The 15,996-nt window shown below is 43.5% G+C and overlaps 1 protein-coding gene across 2 annotated transcripts in view; it reads right to left on the bottom strand.

Annotated features, from left to right (window-relative positions):
• The window catches only part of slc49a3 (solute carrier family 49 member 3), a 17,289-nt gene extending 1,298 nt beyond the window's left edge, over nucleotides 1-15,991 (bottom strand). The window contains exons 1-9 of one of the 2 annotated variants that reach the window (XM_054739367.2): nucleotides 15,836-15,991; nucleotides 11,479-11,637; nucleotides 11,137-11,353; nucleotides 9,509-9,585; nucleotides 9,142-9,279; nucleotides 6,702-6,818; nucleotides 6,363-6,515; nucleotides 6,131-6,288; nucleotides 5,512-5,615 (exon numbers count right to left, since the gene is read on the bottom strand). In XM_054739367.2, the coding sequence (XP_054595342.1) occupies nucleotides 5,512-5,615; nucleotides 6,131-6,288; nucleotides 6,363-6,515; nucleotides 6,702-6,818; nucleotides 9,142-9,279; nucleotides 9,509-9,585; nucleotides 11,137-11,353; nucleotides 11,479-11,637; nucleotides 15,836-15,991 (1,279 nt within the window). Of the gene's footprint in view, nucleotides 1-5,511; nucleotides 5,616-6,130; nucleotides 6,289-6,362; nucleotides 6,516-6,701; nucleotides 6,819-9,141; nucleotides 9,280-9,508; nucleotides 9,586-11,136; nucleotides 11,354-11,478; nucleotides 11,638-12,313; nucleotides 13,389-15,835 lie in introns of those variants that run through there. The other variant, XM_054739368.2, reaches the window with a different exon arrangement.
• Nucleotides 15,992-15,996: the final 5 nt, after the last annotated feature.

Genomic DNA, 15,996 nt, shown 5'->3' with positions numbered 1-15,996 from the left:
AAAACTAGTTTTTGGGACATGGAACGTCACCTCGCTGGCGGGGAAGGAGCCGGAGCTTGTGGCAGAGGTTGAGCGGTACCGGCTAGATGTAGTCGGACTCACCTCGACACATTGCATTGGCTCTGGAACCCGAGACCTGGAGAGGGGTTGGACACTCTACTTTGCTGGAGTTGCTCCGGGTGAGAGGCGGAGGGCTGGGGTTGGCTTTTTGTTAGCCCCGAGACTCTCTGCCTGTGTGTTGGGGTTTACCCCGGGGGACAAGAGGGTAGCTTCCTTGCGCCTTCGGGTCGGGGAACGGGTCCTGACTGTTGTTTGTGCTTATGGGCCAAATATCAGTTCAGAGTACCCACCCTTTTTGGAGTCCCTGGGACGAGTGCTAGATAGTGCTCCATCAGGGGACTCCATTGTCCTGCTGGGGGACTTCAATGCTCACGTGGGCAATGACAGCTTGACCTGGAGGGGTGTGATTGGGAGGAACGGCCCACCTAATCTGAACTCGAGCGGTGTTTTGTTATTGGACTTCTGTGCAAGCCGCAGTTTGGCCATAACGAACACCATGTTCGAACATAAGGATGCCCACCGGTACACTTGGTACCAGGGCAGCCTAGGTCACAGGTCGATGATAGATTTTGTAGTCGTATCATCTGACCTGCGGCCGTATGTTTTGGACACCCGAGTGAAGAGAGGGGCGGAGCTGTCAACTGATCACCACCTGGTGGTGAGTTGGATCAGATGGCAAGGGAACATGCCACGTAGACCTGGCAGACCCAAACGCATAGTGAGGGTCTGCTGGGAACGCCTGGCAGAAGAACCTGTCAAGACGGTCTTCAACTCCCACCTCCGGCAGAGCTTTGACCACGTCCCGAGAGCAGTGGGGGACATTGAGTCCGAGTGGGCCTTGTTCCACTCTGCGATTGTCGAGGCGGCTGTTGCTAGCTGTGGTCGTAAGGTGGCCGGTGCCAGTCGTGGTGGCAACCCCCGTACCCGCTGGTGGACACCAGAGGTTCGGGGAGCCGTCAGGCTGAAGAAGGAGGCCTACAGGGCGTGGCTGGTCTGTGGGTCTCCGGAGGCAGCAGACAGGTACCGGATAGCCAAGCGGGGTGCAGCAGTGGCAGTTGCCGAGGCAAAATCTCGGGCGTGGGAGGAGTTTGGTAAGGCCATGGAGAAAGACTATCGATCGGCTCCAAAGAGGTTCTGGCAAACTGTCCGGCGCCTCAGGAGAGGAAGGCAGCAACTCGCTCACACTGTTTACAGTGGGGATGGGGAGCTGCTGACGTCAACTGAGGCTATAGTCGGACGGTGGAAGGAATACTTTGAGGAGCTCCTCAATCCCACCAATGCGCATTCCGAGGAGGAACCAGAGCTGGGAGGCCTGGGGATGGACTGTCCGATCTCGGGGGCAGAAGTTGCTGAGGTAGTCAAACAACTACACAGCGGCGGAGCCCCGGGGGCGGATGAGGTTCGTCCTGGGTATCTCAAGGCTATGGATGTTGTAGGGCTGTCATGGTTGACACGTCTCTACAACATTGCGTGGTCATCGGGGGCAGTTCCTAGGGAGTGGCAGACCGGGGTGGTGGTCCCCATCTTTAAGAAGGGTGACCTGAGGGTGTGTTCCAACTATAGGGGGATCACACTCCTCAGCCTCCCTGGAAAGGTCTACTCCAAGGTACTGGAGAGGAGGGTCCGATCGATAGTTGAATCTCAGATAGAGGAGGAGCAATGTGGTTTTCGTCCTGGCCGTGGAACTGTGGACCAGCTCTATACCCTTGCAAGGGTGATGGAGGGGGCATGGGAGTTTGCCCAACCAATCCACATGTGCTTTGTGGATTTGGAGAAGGCTTATGACCGTGTCCCCAGGGGCACCCTGTGGGGGACGCTCCAGGAGTATGGGGTGGGTGGCTTTATGTTAAGGGCCATTCAGTCCCTTTACCAGAGGAGCGTGAGTTTGGTCCGCATAGCCGGTAGTAAGTCGGACCTGTTCACAGTGAGGGTTGGACTCCGCCAGGGCTGCCCTTTGTCACCGGTTCTGTTCATCACTTTTATGGACAGAATTTCTAGACGCAGCCGTGGTGTGGAGTGTGTCGAGTTTGGTGGCAGGAGAATCTCGTCTCTGCTTTTTGCGGATGATGTGGTCCTCCTAGCTTCATCCAGCTCAGACCTTCAGCTCTTGCTGTGTAGGTTCGCGGCCGAATGTGAAGCGGCTGGGATGAGGATCAGCACCTCCAAATCTGAGACCATGGTTCTCGACCGGAAAAGGGTGGCTTGCCACCTCCGGGTCGGGGGAGAGGTCCTACCTCAAGTGGAGGAGTTTAAGTATCTCGGGGTCTTGTTCACGAGTGAGGGTAGGAGGGATCGGGAGATCGACAGGCGGATTGGTTCGGCGTCTGCAGTGATGCGGACGCTGAGCCGATCTGTCGTGGGGAAGAGGGAGCTGAGCCAGAAAGCCAGGCTCTCGATTTACTGGTCGATCTACGTCCCAATCCTCACCTATGGTCATGAGCTTTGGGTAATGACCGAAAGAACGAGATCGCGGATACAAGCGGCCGAAATGAGTTTCCTCCGTAGGGTGGCCGGGCTTAGCCTTAGAGATAGGGTGAGGAGCTCGGACATTCGGGAGGGACTCGGAGTAGAACCGCTGCTCCTCCGGATCGAAAGGAGCCAGTTGAGGTGGTTTGGACATCTGGTCAGGATGCCTCCTGGACGCCTCCCCGGGGAGGTGTTTCGGGCATGTCCTGCCGGCAGAAGGCCCCCGGGTCGACCCAGGACACGTTGGAGAGGTTACATCTCCAATCTGGTCCGGGAACGCCTTGGGGTCCTGCCGGAGGAGCTGGTGGACAAGGCCGGGGAGAGGACGGCCTGGAGCTCCCTAGTTGGGATGCTGCCCCCGCGACCCGGACCCGGATAAGCGGAGGAAGACGACGACGACGACGACGACAAACATGGAGTACGCACAGCTGCATGCAATTTCCTTCATAAATCAGAAACTATCTAGAAAGGTTCTCAGCTGCTTTTTAGTCACATCCCGCCCTCACCACGCCCACTTTCTGTCATAAATAGTCAATGCAAAGTCCCTTGTGGATCTCATGCATATACATAAGCCGGCTGTTGCAGCGCTCCGCCATTGACGATGGCGACCGTAGCTTAAGGCAGATCAAGGAAGTGCAATTTCACAGCAGAAATTGAGGTACTTGTGGGGGAGGTGGAGAAATGAAAGGAAGTGCTTTTGCAAAACAAATAAGAGAAATTCCACGGAGTGCCACAGCGTTGCTGAAGCCGTCAATGTTGTGAATTCTTCAGAGAGATCTGTGGCGGATATAAAAAAAAAAGGTCCAATCGGGATTCGATCCCCAGACTCCCAGGTGAGAGTCACACGCACTAACCAGTCACCCAAATGGAAATCTCTCTTGTACAAGTAGCCAGGGCGCATGATCAATCGGTTCACAGTGACAGGACACACACACACTGTCACAGATGCATGACATTCTGTCTCAATCTGTCCCCCTGCTGATATTCTGCATTCTGTATTCTGCGCTTCAGGCTGTGTGTGTGTGTGTGTGCGCGTGCGTGCGTGCGTGTGTGGGCGCGCGCGTGTGTGCATGTGGGGGGTCTTGTTCTGTGTGAAAACAAAGCAGTACAAGTGATAATGCTGCAGGATGTCATAACTGTATCCTTCTCAGCAGCAGCACTGCAGGTGCTCTCCATGTCCAAAATGTGCATAAGCCAGGTCCTTAGTCTACTTAAAGTTGCGCACATTTTTCCGCTAAGTTTTCTTTCATAAACCCCAAAGTTTGCGTGGGAAGTTGCTTACACAGTTTTCCGACCCCGTTTTGTGCGTAAGCGAGCTTGATAAATGAGGCCCCTGATGTGTAAAGAAAGCCAAGATTATAATAAATCTTACAGTTGCAACCAGTGGCTCATTAGGGTCACCATAACCACTATTGGTAAACACCATGGTAACCACACACGTGTCTCTAACTCAGCTGTGGTTGATTCTAAATAAATGTAGAGCAGAGTTTTAACCTGAAGACCACAGAATGATGGTTTTGGGCTGAAGTATTACATTTAAATAATAATAAATAATGATTACGTGTCCACAGCCCTATTAGATACACATCTATACAGGTTATCAGCAAAAATAAGTTCATTTAGGTGTTACCTGCTCTTTAAGTTAGTAAACAAAGGCAGCCGTGAGCAGTGCTGCTTTTGGAGAATCTGATATTGCTTCCTGCTCTCTCTCACTGAGACCACTGTGTGTGCTCCTCACAGAAGTCTGTCCTTGCGCTGCCACGGCTGGTGTCAGCTCCAAGCTGCAGTCAGAGGAGATGTTTACTCCCCAGCATCCAGAGTGATAATGAATCAAAGGAAGCAGATGCTGGCTGATTCTATCTGCCAACTGAAGGTATCCCCAAAAGGGAGGTGTGAATTTCAGCCGGCCAATCAGTCGGCAGCGGGTGTTTTGGGTCAGTTGAGCACGAAGCGGACCACCAGAGAGGACGTCAGAAAAACAGTCAATTGAGCATGAAAAACATACAGGCTACCCAGATGTGCACACAATATACCCTAACAGGGCAGGTCTGTGCTGACCCAGATGTGAAAGCGCTACAAAACAGAAAACACAAAGTTACGTTGAACTGTGAGCAGTAGGAGGTGCTGGTGGTCATGTGGATTTCCACTTTCTACACTTTTATATAGGAGATCAGATAAAACCTCTCAGGTGATCAGAGAGATAATCACCAGTACTCCAGATGTTAGAGACAGTACATCGTTATAAAACTTAAACAGTGACTTTAATCAGAGGCAGACTTATCACTAGGCAAATGTAGGCGACTGCCTTGTGCCCTAAACACTTCAAGGGCCCTGACACTTAAAAAAGATGTTTAAGAGATTTTTTTCCTCAAAATGAATTAAACCTGTCATTCTAAAAGAAAAACTACTTCAAAATGGCATCAGATTGACTTGTGTGATAGTGTTTCAATGTCGCCCGTCACCCAGCTACAATGGACTTTTACAAGGCTGCAGCAACGGAAGTGAACTATTGATGAGCAAGTCTGTTGTCTGATGCAAATAATAAGTAAAATGATTTTTAAAAAACTAAGTGAAGATATTAAAGAGGCCCGAAAAGCCCATTTTTTTCTGAGTAAGAATTTAGAAAGGGTCAGAGCAACAGCTGCAGAGGGCCCCCAGTCTTTGTTTGCCTTGGACCCCAAAACTGCTAAGCCTGCCACTGACTGAGTAAAAACAATAAGATAAAAAAAAAACCAGCCTTTCAGTCGTGTTAATTCCAACTTCTGTGACTTGTTCAAACTTTTAATGGCATTTCTACTGTGAGGGCCACATGAGCTCCAGAGCTCTACAGGAGGCAGGGCTTTTCTGTCAAAGTCACCCTAAACTAGACCTTTTGTCACAGACTGCAGAATAAAATAACCAATAAAAATAACTCTTCAATGAAGAATAAAAAGAACTGCTTCAGTAGACTCCACCCAGAGGTTTGATGAAGGTCATGTGACCTACTTTTCCAGCTGTAGATGACGTCTCCGCAGGTGGACAGAGGAGAATCAGCCAGCTGCTTGGTTAAAGCTTGAAGTATGACGATGTAAACAACCGACTGGATCTGCCTGGAAGAAGAAAGCAGTCGAGACATTCCATTAACACAGGAGAAAAGCTGTGACACACACACACACACACACACACACACACACACACACACACACACACACACACACACACACACACACACACACACACACACACACACACACACACACACACACGTTGAAGGGTAGTTTTTAGAACTTTAAAGAAATCAGAAAAACTTGCTGTTTATTTTTAAAATGCCATGATGGTCTACAGACTGAGCAGAGTGTGGTAAAATACATTCTACAAAACAGATGAAAATGGTTTATTTTTAAGGACGGCTGAAGTAAAACTGTGAGTTGACTTCTCCTGGTGTGAATTTCTGAACATCAGACTTCTGTCCTGACCTTACTTCTGAAACAGCAGGAGATGTGTTTCTATTTTAGTGTGATGTGCTCTATACCAGTCTGTCAGCACAAACTGATCCAATCATCACAATAACCTTTAGTCTAGTGGTTCAGGTTTTCTAATGGAACTCTGTTATTATGAGTCGTACCCTGAAACAAAGATGAGTCCGGCCGATGTTGCTTCTCCGACCGGATATGAACACTCCACGGAAAGCTCCATGGCCACAGGGTAGATGGAGAAACCAAACAAGCCAAAGAGAGCGCAGACGACCGCGATGGCGACTTTCTGCTGTGGCAGCAAACACACCTTTGAGACGAAAGAGGCAGGTTATCTTTACCTGCAAGTATGAACCACTGTACCCCAATGTTTCATGTTCTCACCACTGAGAAGGTGATGCAGCACAGAGCTGTCATAGAGATGTTGATCTTTATGACTTCCATGAACTTCTTTGACTTGTCCACGTAGAAACCAAACACAGCAGAGCCAAAAACCCCGACCCCGATGAAGAGAGCACCGCAGAGGCCAGCAAAGTCCTGCACGTCAGATTTTATTGGTCCAATGACAGAAAAAGGTTTTATTCCTTAGTGATTATTAAAAAATATGTTTATTTTCTTCATTAAATCTTTATTATTGTGTCCAAATTTTCCCAAATTTAAAACAAGTTTTTCCTTATTGAGCTGTGATATTTAAACATGTTTGTTTTGATGCAGTTTACTAACATTGGTGTATCCCTGTACACACAGAATCTGCTCCAGCAACGTGGTGAAGCAGGTGAACACAGCAATGCCAGAACCGAAGCACACCAGCAGGATGAGGTAGGCTTTGTTCCTCAGTAACTATGAAGGACACAGAGTAGGTTAGGGCATCACCTAAAGTTCATGATAGTTAGCTTACTCATGTTTGGAGAAGGCCCTTCAGGACTGAGAAGCTAACAGCTAGTCTTATCCAGTTATTGGTAATAAAATATTAAAGAGCAAGTCACCCCCACCCAACTTTTTTTTGCTGATAAACTATATAAATGATCATCTAATCATGCTATGGACATGTGCAGTCAATTATTTGGCACTTTAGTGCATCTTAGATAAAATGAAAAAATTCTGCCTAAAACTGTCAGTGCTGTGCCCTCTTCAGGTAGACATCTGCACTAAATTTGAATTTAAATCTGCCATCGCTATTGGCTAAGAGACACCCTATGATGTTAGCTGATACCATATGATGTCACAATGCCACTGTGAGCCTGTATGTGTGTATTTGTTAGCGGCTCCACCCTTTGCCAGACAATGCCTCCTTGTGGCACATTTTTCAAACAGGAAATGTGAGTAGAGGTAGACTCTGGTGGGGATGACTTGCTCTTTAAGTCGGTCCTGCTTAGGGTTGTCACGGTAACCGGTATAGCGGTAAACCCCGGTAAAAAAGTTGACAATAAAAATAACCGTCCAGTTTTTTAAAAACTAAATTATCTCGGTGGGTTTACCGTGGCCGCGGTTTTGGCGCGATGACCCTTACCAGCCACCGTCGCTTCAGCTGAAGTTCCCGCGGCGCGCACACGCACTTTTTAGTTTGCAACGGCACCAAAACTTTGAAGCTGAAATAATGGCCGAAGGAGGAGACGGCAGCGCCCAGGACATCCATCAGCCCTCAAAGAAGACTAAATCGGAAGTATGGGCATATTTTGGATTTCTGAAAAATGCTGAGGGACAGTTAATAGAAGACGGCTATCCCGTTTGCAGAACGTGCAGGAAACAAGTGTCTGCAAAAGGCAGCAGCACTTCGAATCAAATGGCACATCTGCGTGACCATCACCCACGTCTCTACAGCCAGTGCAAGGTAAGTTAACGCTAGCATTTTAGCTTAAATGCATGACGTGAGGACTTTTGGCTGAGGGAGAATGCAACGAGTCACTATATACTGCAGCCGCAGCGTCCTCTGCCAGCATTTAAACCGTGTCACGGACACCCTGTTGCTGGATGAAGCATCTTATTTGTTGATGATGAAGAGAAATATACAATTAGTTCCTTGTCATTGATTTGTTTACTTATTCGATGCCATTTATACTTGAACATTTGGATTTGATTACATAGTGTAGTAGTTATTTTAGTAATTTGTTTAAAGTGGCTGTTTATTTTAAATACATATTTTTTTAAGGTTGACTTGTACAGTGCTCAAGTCAAGTGTGGACTGGAGTTTTAGATTTTCATTTTGATAATGAAGAAAACAAGTATATGAGAAAACAAGTGGTGTTTCTTTGATTTGTTTACATATTGTTTATGTTTCGAATGTTTGGATTTGTATCATTTAAACCTGCACTGACTACTGTAACATGTTCCAGAAAAATAAGCTATTTGTTCCTTTACTTGTGAAAAGTTGCACTTTTGCTAAGGCTTTGTGTTATTTTAGGTTTAATAAACACTGTTAAACCTTTTCAAAACTATTTCAGTTTGTGTAGAACAGGACTATCAATGCTTTCTGAACATATGCAACACCGTTTAAAAAATACCGCGATAATACCGAAAACCGTGATAATTTTGGTCACAATAACCGTGAGGTTAAATTTTCATACCGTGACAACCCTACTCCTGCTGGACTTGACCCCTGGGTGCACCCGATAGGCTCCAGTCAGCTGCTGGTGTTGATACCTCTGCTGGTAAAACTGCATAACTAACTGCAAAGTGAAACTGACAGCAAGAAAAGAGTTCACAAAAACGTTCGCATAAACATCCATGAAATTCTGGACATGAGAGTGGTTTAATACGGTGGCCCAGAAGGTTGAATAAAATATGAAAGGCATGGCACAAATACTTTGTTTTGTGCCTAATATGTTTTGTTGAACCTTCTGAGCCACCATAGTTTTACAGAATACACTTTGACTAACGTCAGTGAACAGAGGCTGTTCACAAAGCTACATCCCATGGTTAAGATAAGTTATTTATAGCCTTTACATAAAAACAAATGTGAAAACAGCTGAAATACTCTTTAAGGTATTTAAGTACAAATGAAAAATGGCTGTGCCGTGGAAGTCTGACATCAGAAATTATTGTTACATTATACTGACAGACACGCCGGGAAACATGATGTCTTCACTTCCATTTGACATTTATGCTAAATAAAAATGACAGTTTTATATAAAAGCAACTAGTTGCAGCTTTTATGTTTGATTACCAGTTTGATTCCCTTTATGAACGGTTCTGATCCAGAGGTTTCTGCACTGGCTGATGGTGGCGTTGGGGGTTTGTTGCTCCAGATTCCCGCTGATGCCAGGAAACAGACAACAAATGCTGGGACAGTATACCAGACCATCTAGCAGAGGAGCATCACACAGAGCACAGTGATAAACGAGGGTTAGCAGCTTTAATTCATCTCCATTAGCAGATGACACCGTCCGATCCTAATTCAGCCCCGGTTCTCTTTAGAACATCAGAAAATACTGCAGAATGTTTCCAACATTTGATAACAATGATCAGACGAATGTCTCAAAAATAAAGTCAAATAATATTTAGGGAAAGGCTTTTAAAGAACTTGAACTCACCAGCGTCGGAATTTGGGCTGATGTTTTGGCAACTGCAGGAGAGATGAGGTTGGCGAGGAGGATCCCCAGAGGATTTGCTGATGAAGAGGAGGCAGAAGCGTGATTGAAGCTTATTTGGTTTCTGTCCTACTTTCAGAACCAGTGCAGCCATTTGACCACTCTCAGTTCCCAGTTTCAAGCTTCTCAGTGATAAAATGCATGGAAACAGCAGAGTTTAAGAGAAATAAACCTAACCCTAAATATTAGTGTTTTAATTTCTGCTTCCTTCAACAACTCTATCTAATTTTATGTGTGTTTTATTTGAGATTTTTATTTTTTATTATTGTTGTGGTCACATTAATATCTGCTGACTTTCATGTTAACACATTTTGAAACAGTTCCTGTTTTAAACAGCTTGTATTATTACTGTTAAGCAACAGGAAGACTCAAAAACATCTGGGTACACACATTAATCAAACTACACATCATTAGGATTTAGATTTAAAAGTAAGTTTTAAAATACATTCTTATAAACATCAACTAAACCCACAAAACAGACAAAAAGTAGTTTGAAATATGCAGTTTTTTTTGTTTTAAAAAAAATCTAAATAATCTTGTGTTGGTGCAAAATATCTAAACTGCAGTTTATTTTCTTATGAAAAGAAAAATCGGAGGAAGATCATCACAGCTGCCTGGATCCTGGATGTTATTCTTTCCCATCCAAATCTCCTGACCACAGGAGAATGTTGGAATAAAGATGGACAGTAAATGAGAGCTTCTTCATCACTACAACCCGGAGCAGCATCATTACTGAAGCTGGCGCCCCGATGTGTTTTTTTTTCTTGCGCCATCATAGCATCACCCATCAACAAAACACTGAAACCTGGACCCAGGATTTGACCCAAAATATTTATATAATTAAACTTTATTCAGAAGAATTTACTCACTAATAATAAATGAGTGTAAATAAGGCTGAAAGTTACAGAACTGAGGCTTGATCATTAGTTTTATTCCCTTGTATTGTTTTAACCTTTATTTACAACCACGGTTTTCTAATACTTAAAACTTACGGTTTTATTAAGGTTTCAGAAAGATTGTTAAAAGCAACGTTGTGTTAATAATTTATTGTAAAATGAGGCAGAAGTTTCACTCCAGATCAACCTGGTTACAGCACATTTGGTCAGAATTAAAAACAGAAATGTAAAACTTGTTGTTATAATATATTAAATTTGACCAAAAACCCCAAAGCACAGCTGAATCATTGCCTCAATAAATAAAAAAAAATCCCGTTTCTTGAAAATAAATATGAAAGTAATTATGCTTCATCTACACCTCGTTCAAATATTTTTGTAAGTTATCTGATAAAAAATTGTTAGATTTTAGTTTTGTTTAATTTCAGATTCAAATACAGATTTTGCACACCATTTGTTCTTTCATAAAATTAAAGATCAAATTAGATAATTAAAAATGCAATGATAATTACGTTAAAACAACAACAAAAATAAATATAAACAAGTATGATGTACATAACAGTTTTAAAACCGCTTGAAAAGGTTTTGTAACTTAACCTCTGTAACAAAGCGCAGAAACTACTCAGGAATGTAAAACACATTTTGTTTTTATTTAAATGTGAATAGCAAAAGACTCACACATGGAGGAGAACATGTTGGCTGTAGCTCGCTGGTCCTCAGGGAACCACAGGGCAGCCAGCTTGGTCGGGGTGAAGATGATGAGAGGCTGAGCGATGGCACCAAACGTCTGACCCAACATCACCACCAAGAACTTCTGATGAGAGCCATCAAACCGGGACGCACCGAGGAAACGCAGTAGCGCTCCCAGCATATTCAGCCAGGATCCCAGGATGAGCTGTGATGGTAGAAGGTCAAAGTGCTGCAAAAGTTACATTTCATAGTGGAGACATGTCGCTCCCACTTCAACAGAAAACCTCTGAGCCAAAACACAACACGTTGTTTCCAGAGTGCGGTTTGTACCGTAGGCCGTAATCCTAACGTGTCCAACATCCAGGTGGTGAGAAAGCTGAGAGGAATAGCGACTACCATGAAGACAACAGACAACCAGTTGATGTCCTCCAGACTGACCTGCAGGTACTGGGCTGACTGGTTTGCTACTGGTGCAAATGTAAGCCATATCTGCAAACACACACACACACACACACACACACACACACACACACACACACACACACACACACACACACACACACACACACACACACACACACACACACACACACACACACACACACACACTTATGAACTAAATAACAGTAACTTTGTAAATACTAATAAAGTCCATCTGACCGTTAACATAATAAAACAAAACAGCATTTGTAATCAGTCACCTGGTGCAGGAAAAGCTCAGCAGCTTCATCATTAAACCAAAACATCATCCAGAACACCTGACTGGCTTTTATAACAGCAATATAGACAACAGCGCACAGCGCTGTGTGGTGGAGGAGTGTATCATTCGCCCATTTACACACATTCACACACTGGTGATGATGAGCTACACTGTAGCTACGGCTGCCCTGGGGCGCACTGACAGAGGTGAGGCTGACAGCAGAGCCGCCACCGGTCCCTCTGACCACCATCAGCAGGCAAGGTGGGTTAAAGCTTCTGTCTGGGAGTATTTCTCTTATCCGATGGCACCATCTAGTGGCTGACAAGCATATCACACTCCTTGAGTTTTATTTAAGATGGCAACTTCACTCTTCTGTTTATAAATGTGCTTCTGTAGTCGACAAACAGAGCTAAAACACCATGTCATGTCATGTTCTCTTTTTTTAAAAATATTTTAGAGACTTACTTGTCAGTGAAAAGTTCATCAACTCTGCATCAGCCAAGGTATTCCTTAAATTTGAAGCAAGTAAGCGGTAGTCTAACGCTATTGGTTAGTTCTGGTCGGCACTCAGTTTCCTATTGCACGGAGCTCTGCGGGGCAGGGGATGTGCTTAGCAAAAAAAAAAAAAGATGTACTGCTTACATTATATCACAGTACATGATAAGATAATCACTTTTACGGATTTCTGACAAATCATACATAATTTCTGAAAGGGGAAAACTGCGGAAAGCTGCTTTAAGTGTCTTGCCCAAGAACACAACTGCAGCATTGCCTGGTAGGAGCCAGGATCTATCCTGCAACCTTCCGATTACTGGACAACCCGTTCTACCTCCTGAGCTACTGCTGCCCAATCACAGATGGGCTCTGAAGACAGCACAGGAAATATATGGATCTGCTTCTTCACACACGGACAGTGTGTGTTCCAATACATGGACAAAAACCTCACAGACACTTTTTTCCAATGTAAACAAATTGTGAAATTGTAACAAGGTCAGCATTAATGCAAGTTAACTCACAGCTGAGGACCTTTCAGGTACAGGTTTGTGATCCAGCTCACATTAATGGAGCGGTTAAAGCAAGTAAGTAAGTTTTATTTATACAGCACTTATAACAGACATAGAATCACAAAGTGCTTCACATAGATCAAAACTAAATAAAACAGTCATAAAATCATAAGGATAGGCTTGAAACTCCACACATTTATTTTGAATTGTCTCAAGTCTTTCAAACATCTTCAAAATTAAAGAAAAAGTTCAGTTCTCTTTGTTAAAATCCAGAAGGATCACTGCGGCCTATGGGATATAAAAAATATGGATACATTAAAAAATAGTGATATTTTGCGTTATGATGATAAATATTTAAAAGCAGTGTAGCTATTTTTTTAATTGAGAATTTACATGAAATAATTTACTGTTTTTATTTTTCATGATGCAACTCAAACTCTGTTGTGATGGAATAACAGGATCTCATGATTACATCTGACGTGAGTTGGAAGCATCTGGTCTAACTTTTCCAATTAAAGAGCAAGTCACCCCCAAATCAACTTTTTTTTCTGATAAACTACATAAATGCATGCCTAATTGTGCTGCAGACACGTGTAGTCAACAGTTTTGCACTTTAGTGCATTTTAGTTCAAATTTAAATTTTCTATCTAAAAGTGTCAGTGTTGTGCCATTGTCAGGTAAAAACTCTGCACTGCATTTGAATTAAAATCTGCCATCGCTATTGGCTAAGAGGTACCTTAGAACGTTAGCTGGTACCATATGATGTCACAATGTCGTCGTGAGCCTGTGTGTGTGTGTATTTGTTAGCGGCTCCGCCCTCTCGGACTGCTAGCCAACAGCATTTGTTGCATTTTTCAAACAGGAAGTGGGAGTGGAGTACTACTCTGGTAGGGGGTGATTTGCTCCTTAAATTCAGTCTTAAAAACTATTATCGTCTAGCTTTTTGTGTCTTTGATTTAAAAAAATGTAAAAAAGCAGATAAAACTTTATATGCTCACACTTTCAATTGTTCAAAATATTGCTTAAAAGATAAATCAGTTGATCCTTCAGACTTGAGTTACACTGATTTGCTGTCTTCATGGGTAGAAAACAAGCAGAAATTTACAATGGACCACAACAACAAGCTACTTTAGATTATAGCACTTCTAATCAGTGACCCCACTCGTGGAGTTTAATAAATCCTGACCCCTGGGGGACGGTTAATGTCCCCCTGATTGATGTCTAACTGGCTCATCGGCTGGTATTTGACACTGCATGAATGACCCTCCTCCAGCGGAGCTTCTTTTGTGAGAAAGGACACCGGTTCTCTGAAAACAATCGCTCCCATAGAGAGGAAGAGTCCCACGGGAGAAGATGAGAGGGGAAGAGTGTGGTGGGGGCTTGGATGGCTGACAGCAGCACACGCCTCCAAGCACACTTTGGCTTCACAAAGACAACATCTCCAGGGAGTGATTCAGTTATGAAAACATAGCAGCAAATCACACATCACAGTAAACCACAAAAAGACCAAAATGAGAACATAATCGACACAAACACAGAAAATAAATAAATAAATTTAAGGTCTTAAATTTCTGTATGAATCAAACATTAATGACCCAGTAGTAAAAGTGAAAAACCCTTACATTACGTTTGTTACTAATAATTCATGTAGATTTATCATTATCAGTTGAGTTCAAAAATAACCATTGCAGTAAATAATGAATAAAAAAGATTTGTTATGAGTCAACTTACCATTTGCAGGCACAACTTAATTTTCATCAAAAGGATAAATGAAAGCTTTTATCCTCATTAATTTCCTTAATTTGATGGATTATTAGCATAGGCAGCATGTTAATTCAAAACAAAAAGCCATTTAAGGTCATTTTAAGTATCTCTTGACTGTAAAACATGACACCTGTTAGAGCTCATTAAAACACTCAGAGATCTCTGATCTGGTTAGTTAATGAAGCAGCCTTCAGATCAAGAGCCAAAGTAACCTCAGATCAGCAGAAACCAATACAGCAAATCTCTTACTAAAAAACCTAAAGAACAATTCCTGGAATTCCAGATACACAAGTGACATGTTACACAAGATCCAGGTCATTTACACCAGCAGACACAGAAGCAGAGCAAACACCGCTTATCCAGATTTCTCAAAGACTAGGAGGATGGAGGAGCAACATCTTCCCTGAGGCTCATGAACTCTGACCCTTAAGATGTTTTCTTTTGTTTGTTTACTACAGTTTAATGTTAGATTTGCCTTTTCTCTACAAACCTTCTAGATCCCTTGCATGATCTTACTTCAAGTTAAAACTCAACTTATGGCTGTTTTCTCAGTGCTTGTTGAACTCTGAGGACAGCTCAAGGCTTGCTTTTATACCAAACCCAATATAGAACAGTTCATTGTTGTTTTTGTGGATATAAAAGTTTTAGAAACTCCTATCCTGATTAAAGACACCTAAGCCCCCTTCAGACAGGCCATGAAAAACGGAAATGTTCCGGACTCTGTCCGTAAGACCTTTGTGTCTGAATACAGACATGTCCCTCCACTGCTATTCTATTTCTTGCTATTGTTACACCAAATTGTATGAAACATGCTCCATAAATAGTATGCTTGGTTCATTAATGACTTTATGCCACTTATTTAACATAATTTATCCCCCATGTGCTAGAATGTCAAGAATAAATCCATCTGAATCTGACGAAGACTGTGACAAACACCAAGCATCTGATTATTGTGTTAATTTGACAACAAAAGTCACTCCACCACATATCAGCTGAGCGTGTCACCTGATCACATCCGGGTCACGTGACCGAAGAATGGGTTCGCTGGTGTTTTTACGGATGTATAAGTTTCGTTATTCAGCAGACAATAAAAAAAATAGTTTAAAAAGAGTAATAGCCCCACTGGGCTTCCATACGAAACCGTCCTTCTCTAACCTAACACACTTCATGACATCTGCTAAACTAACAAAAAAGACTAGCAGAGCGTCTACAGACTCACCGTAGCGTTGGAACAGTTTAACAAACACAACACCAGCAGGACGAACCACCTTCTTTTGTAAACTTTAAAAGAAAGTTGACTTCCGAGGTCGCTGTTTCCATAAACAGCAGCGTATACATTCTGAGCCGTTGCAGTAACTTCTTGACCGGGTTCCATGACAA

Source organism: Nothobranchius furzeri, chromosome 1, assembly GCF_043380555.1.
Source record: "Nothobranchius furzeri strain GRZ-AD chromosome 1, NfurGRZ-RIMD1, whole genome shotgun sequence".
Lineage (NCBI taxonomy): Eukaryota > Metazoa > Chordata > Actinopteri > Cyprinodontiformes > Nothobranchiidae > Nothobranchius > Nothobranchius furzeri.
This window is presented reverse-complemented; position numbering and strand designations above follow the sequence as displayed.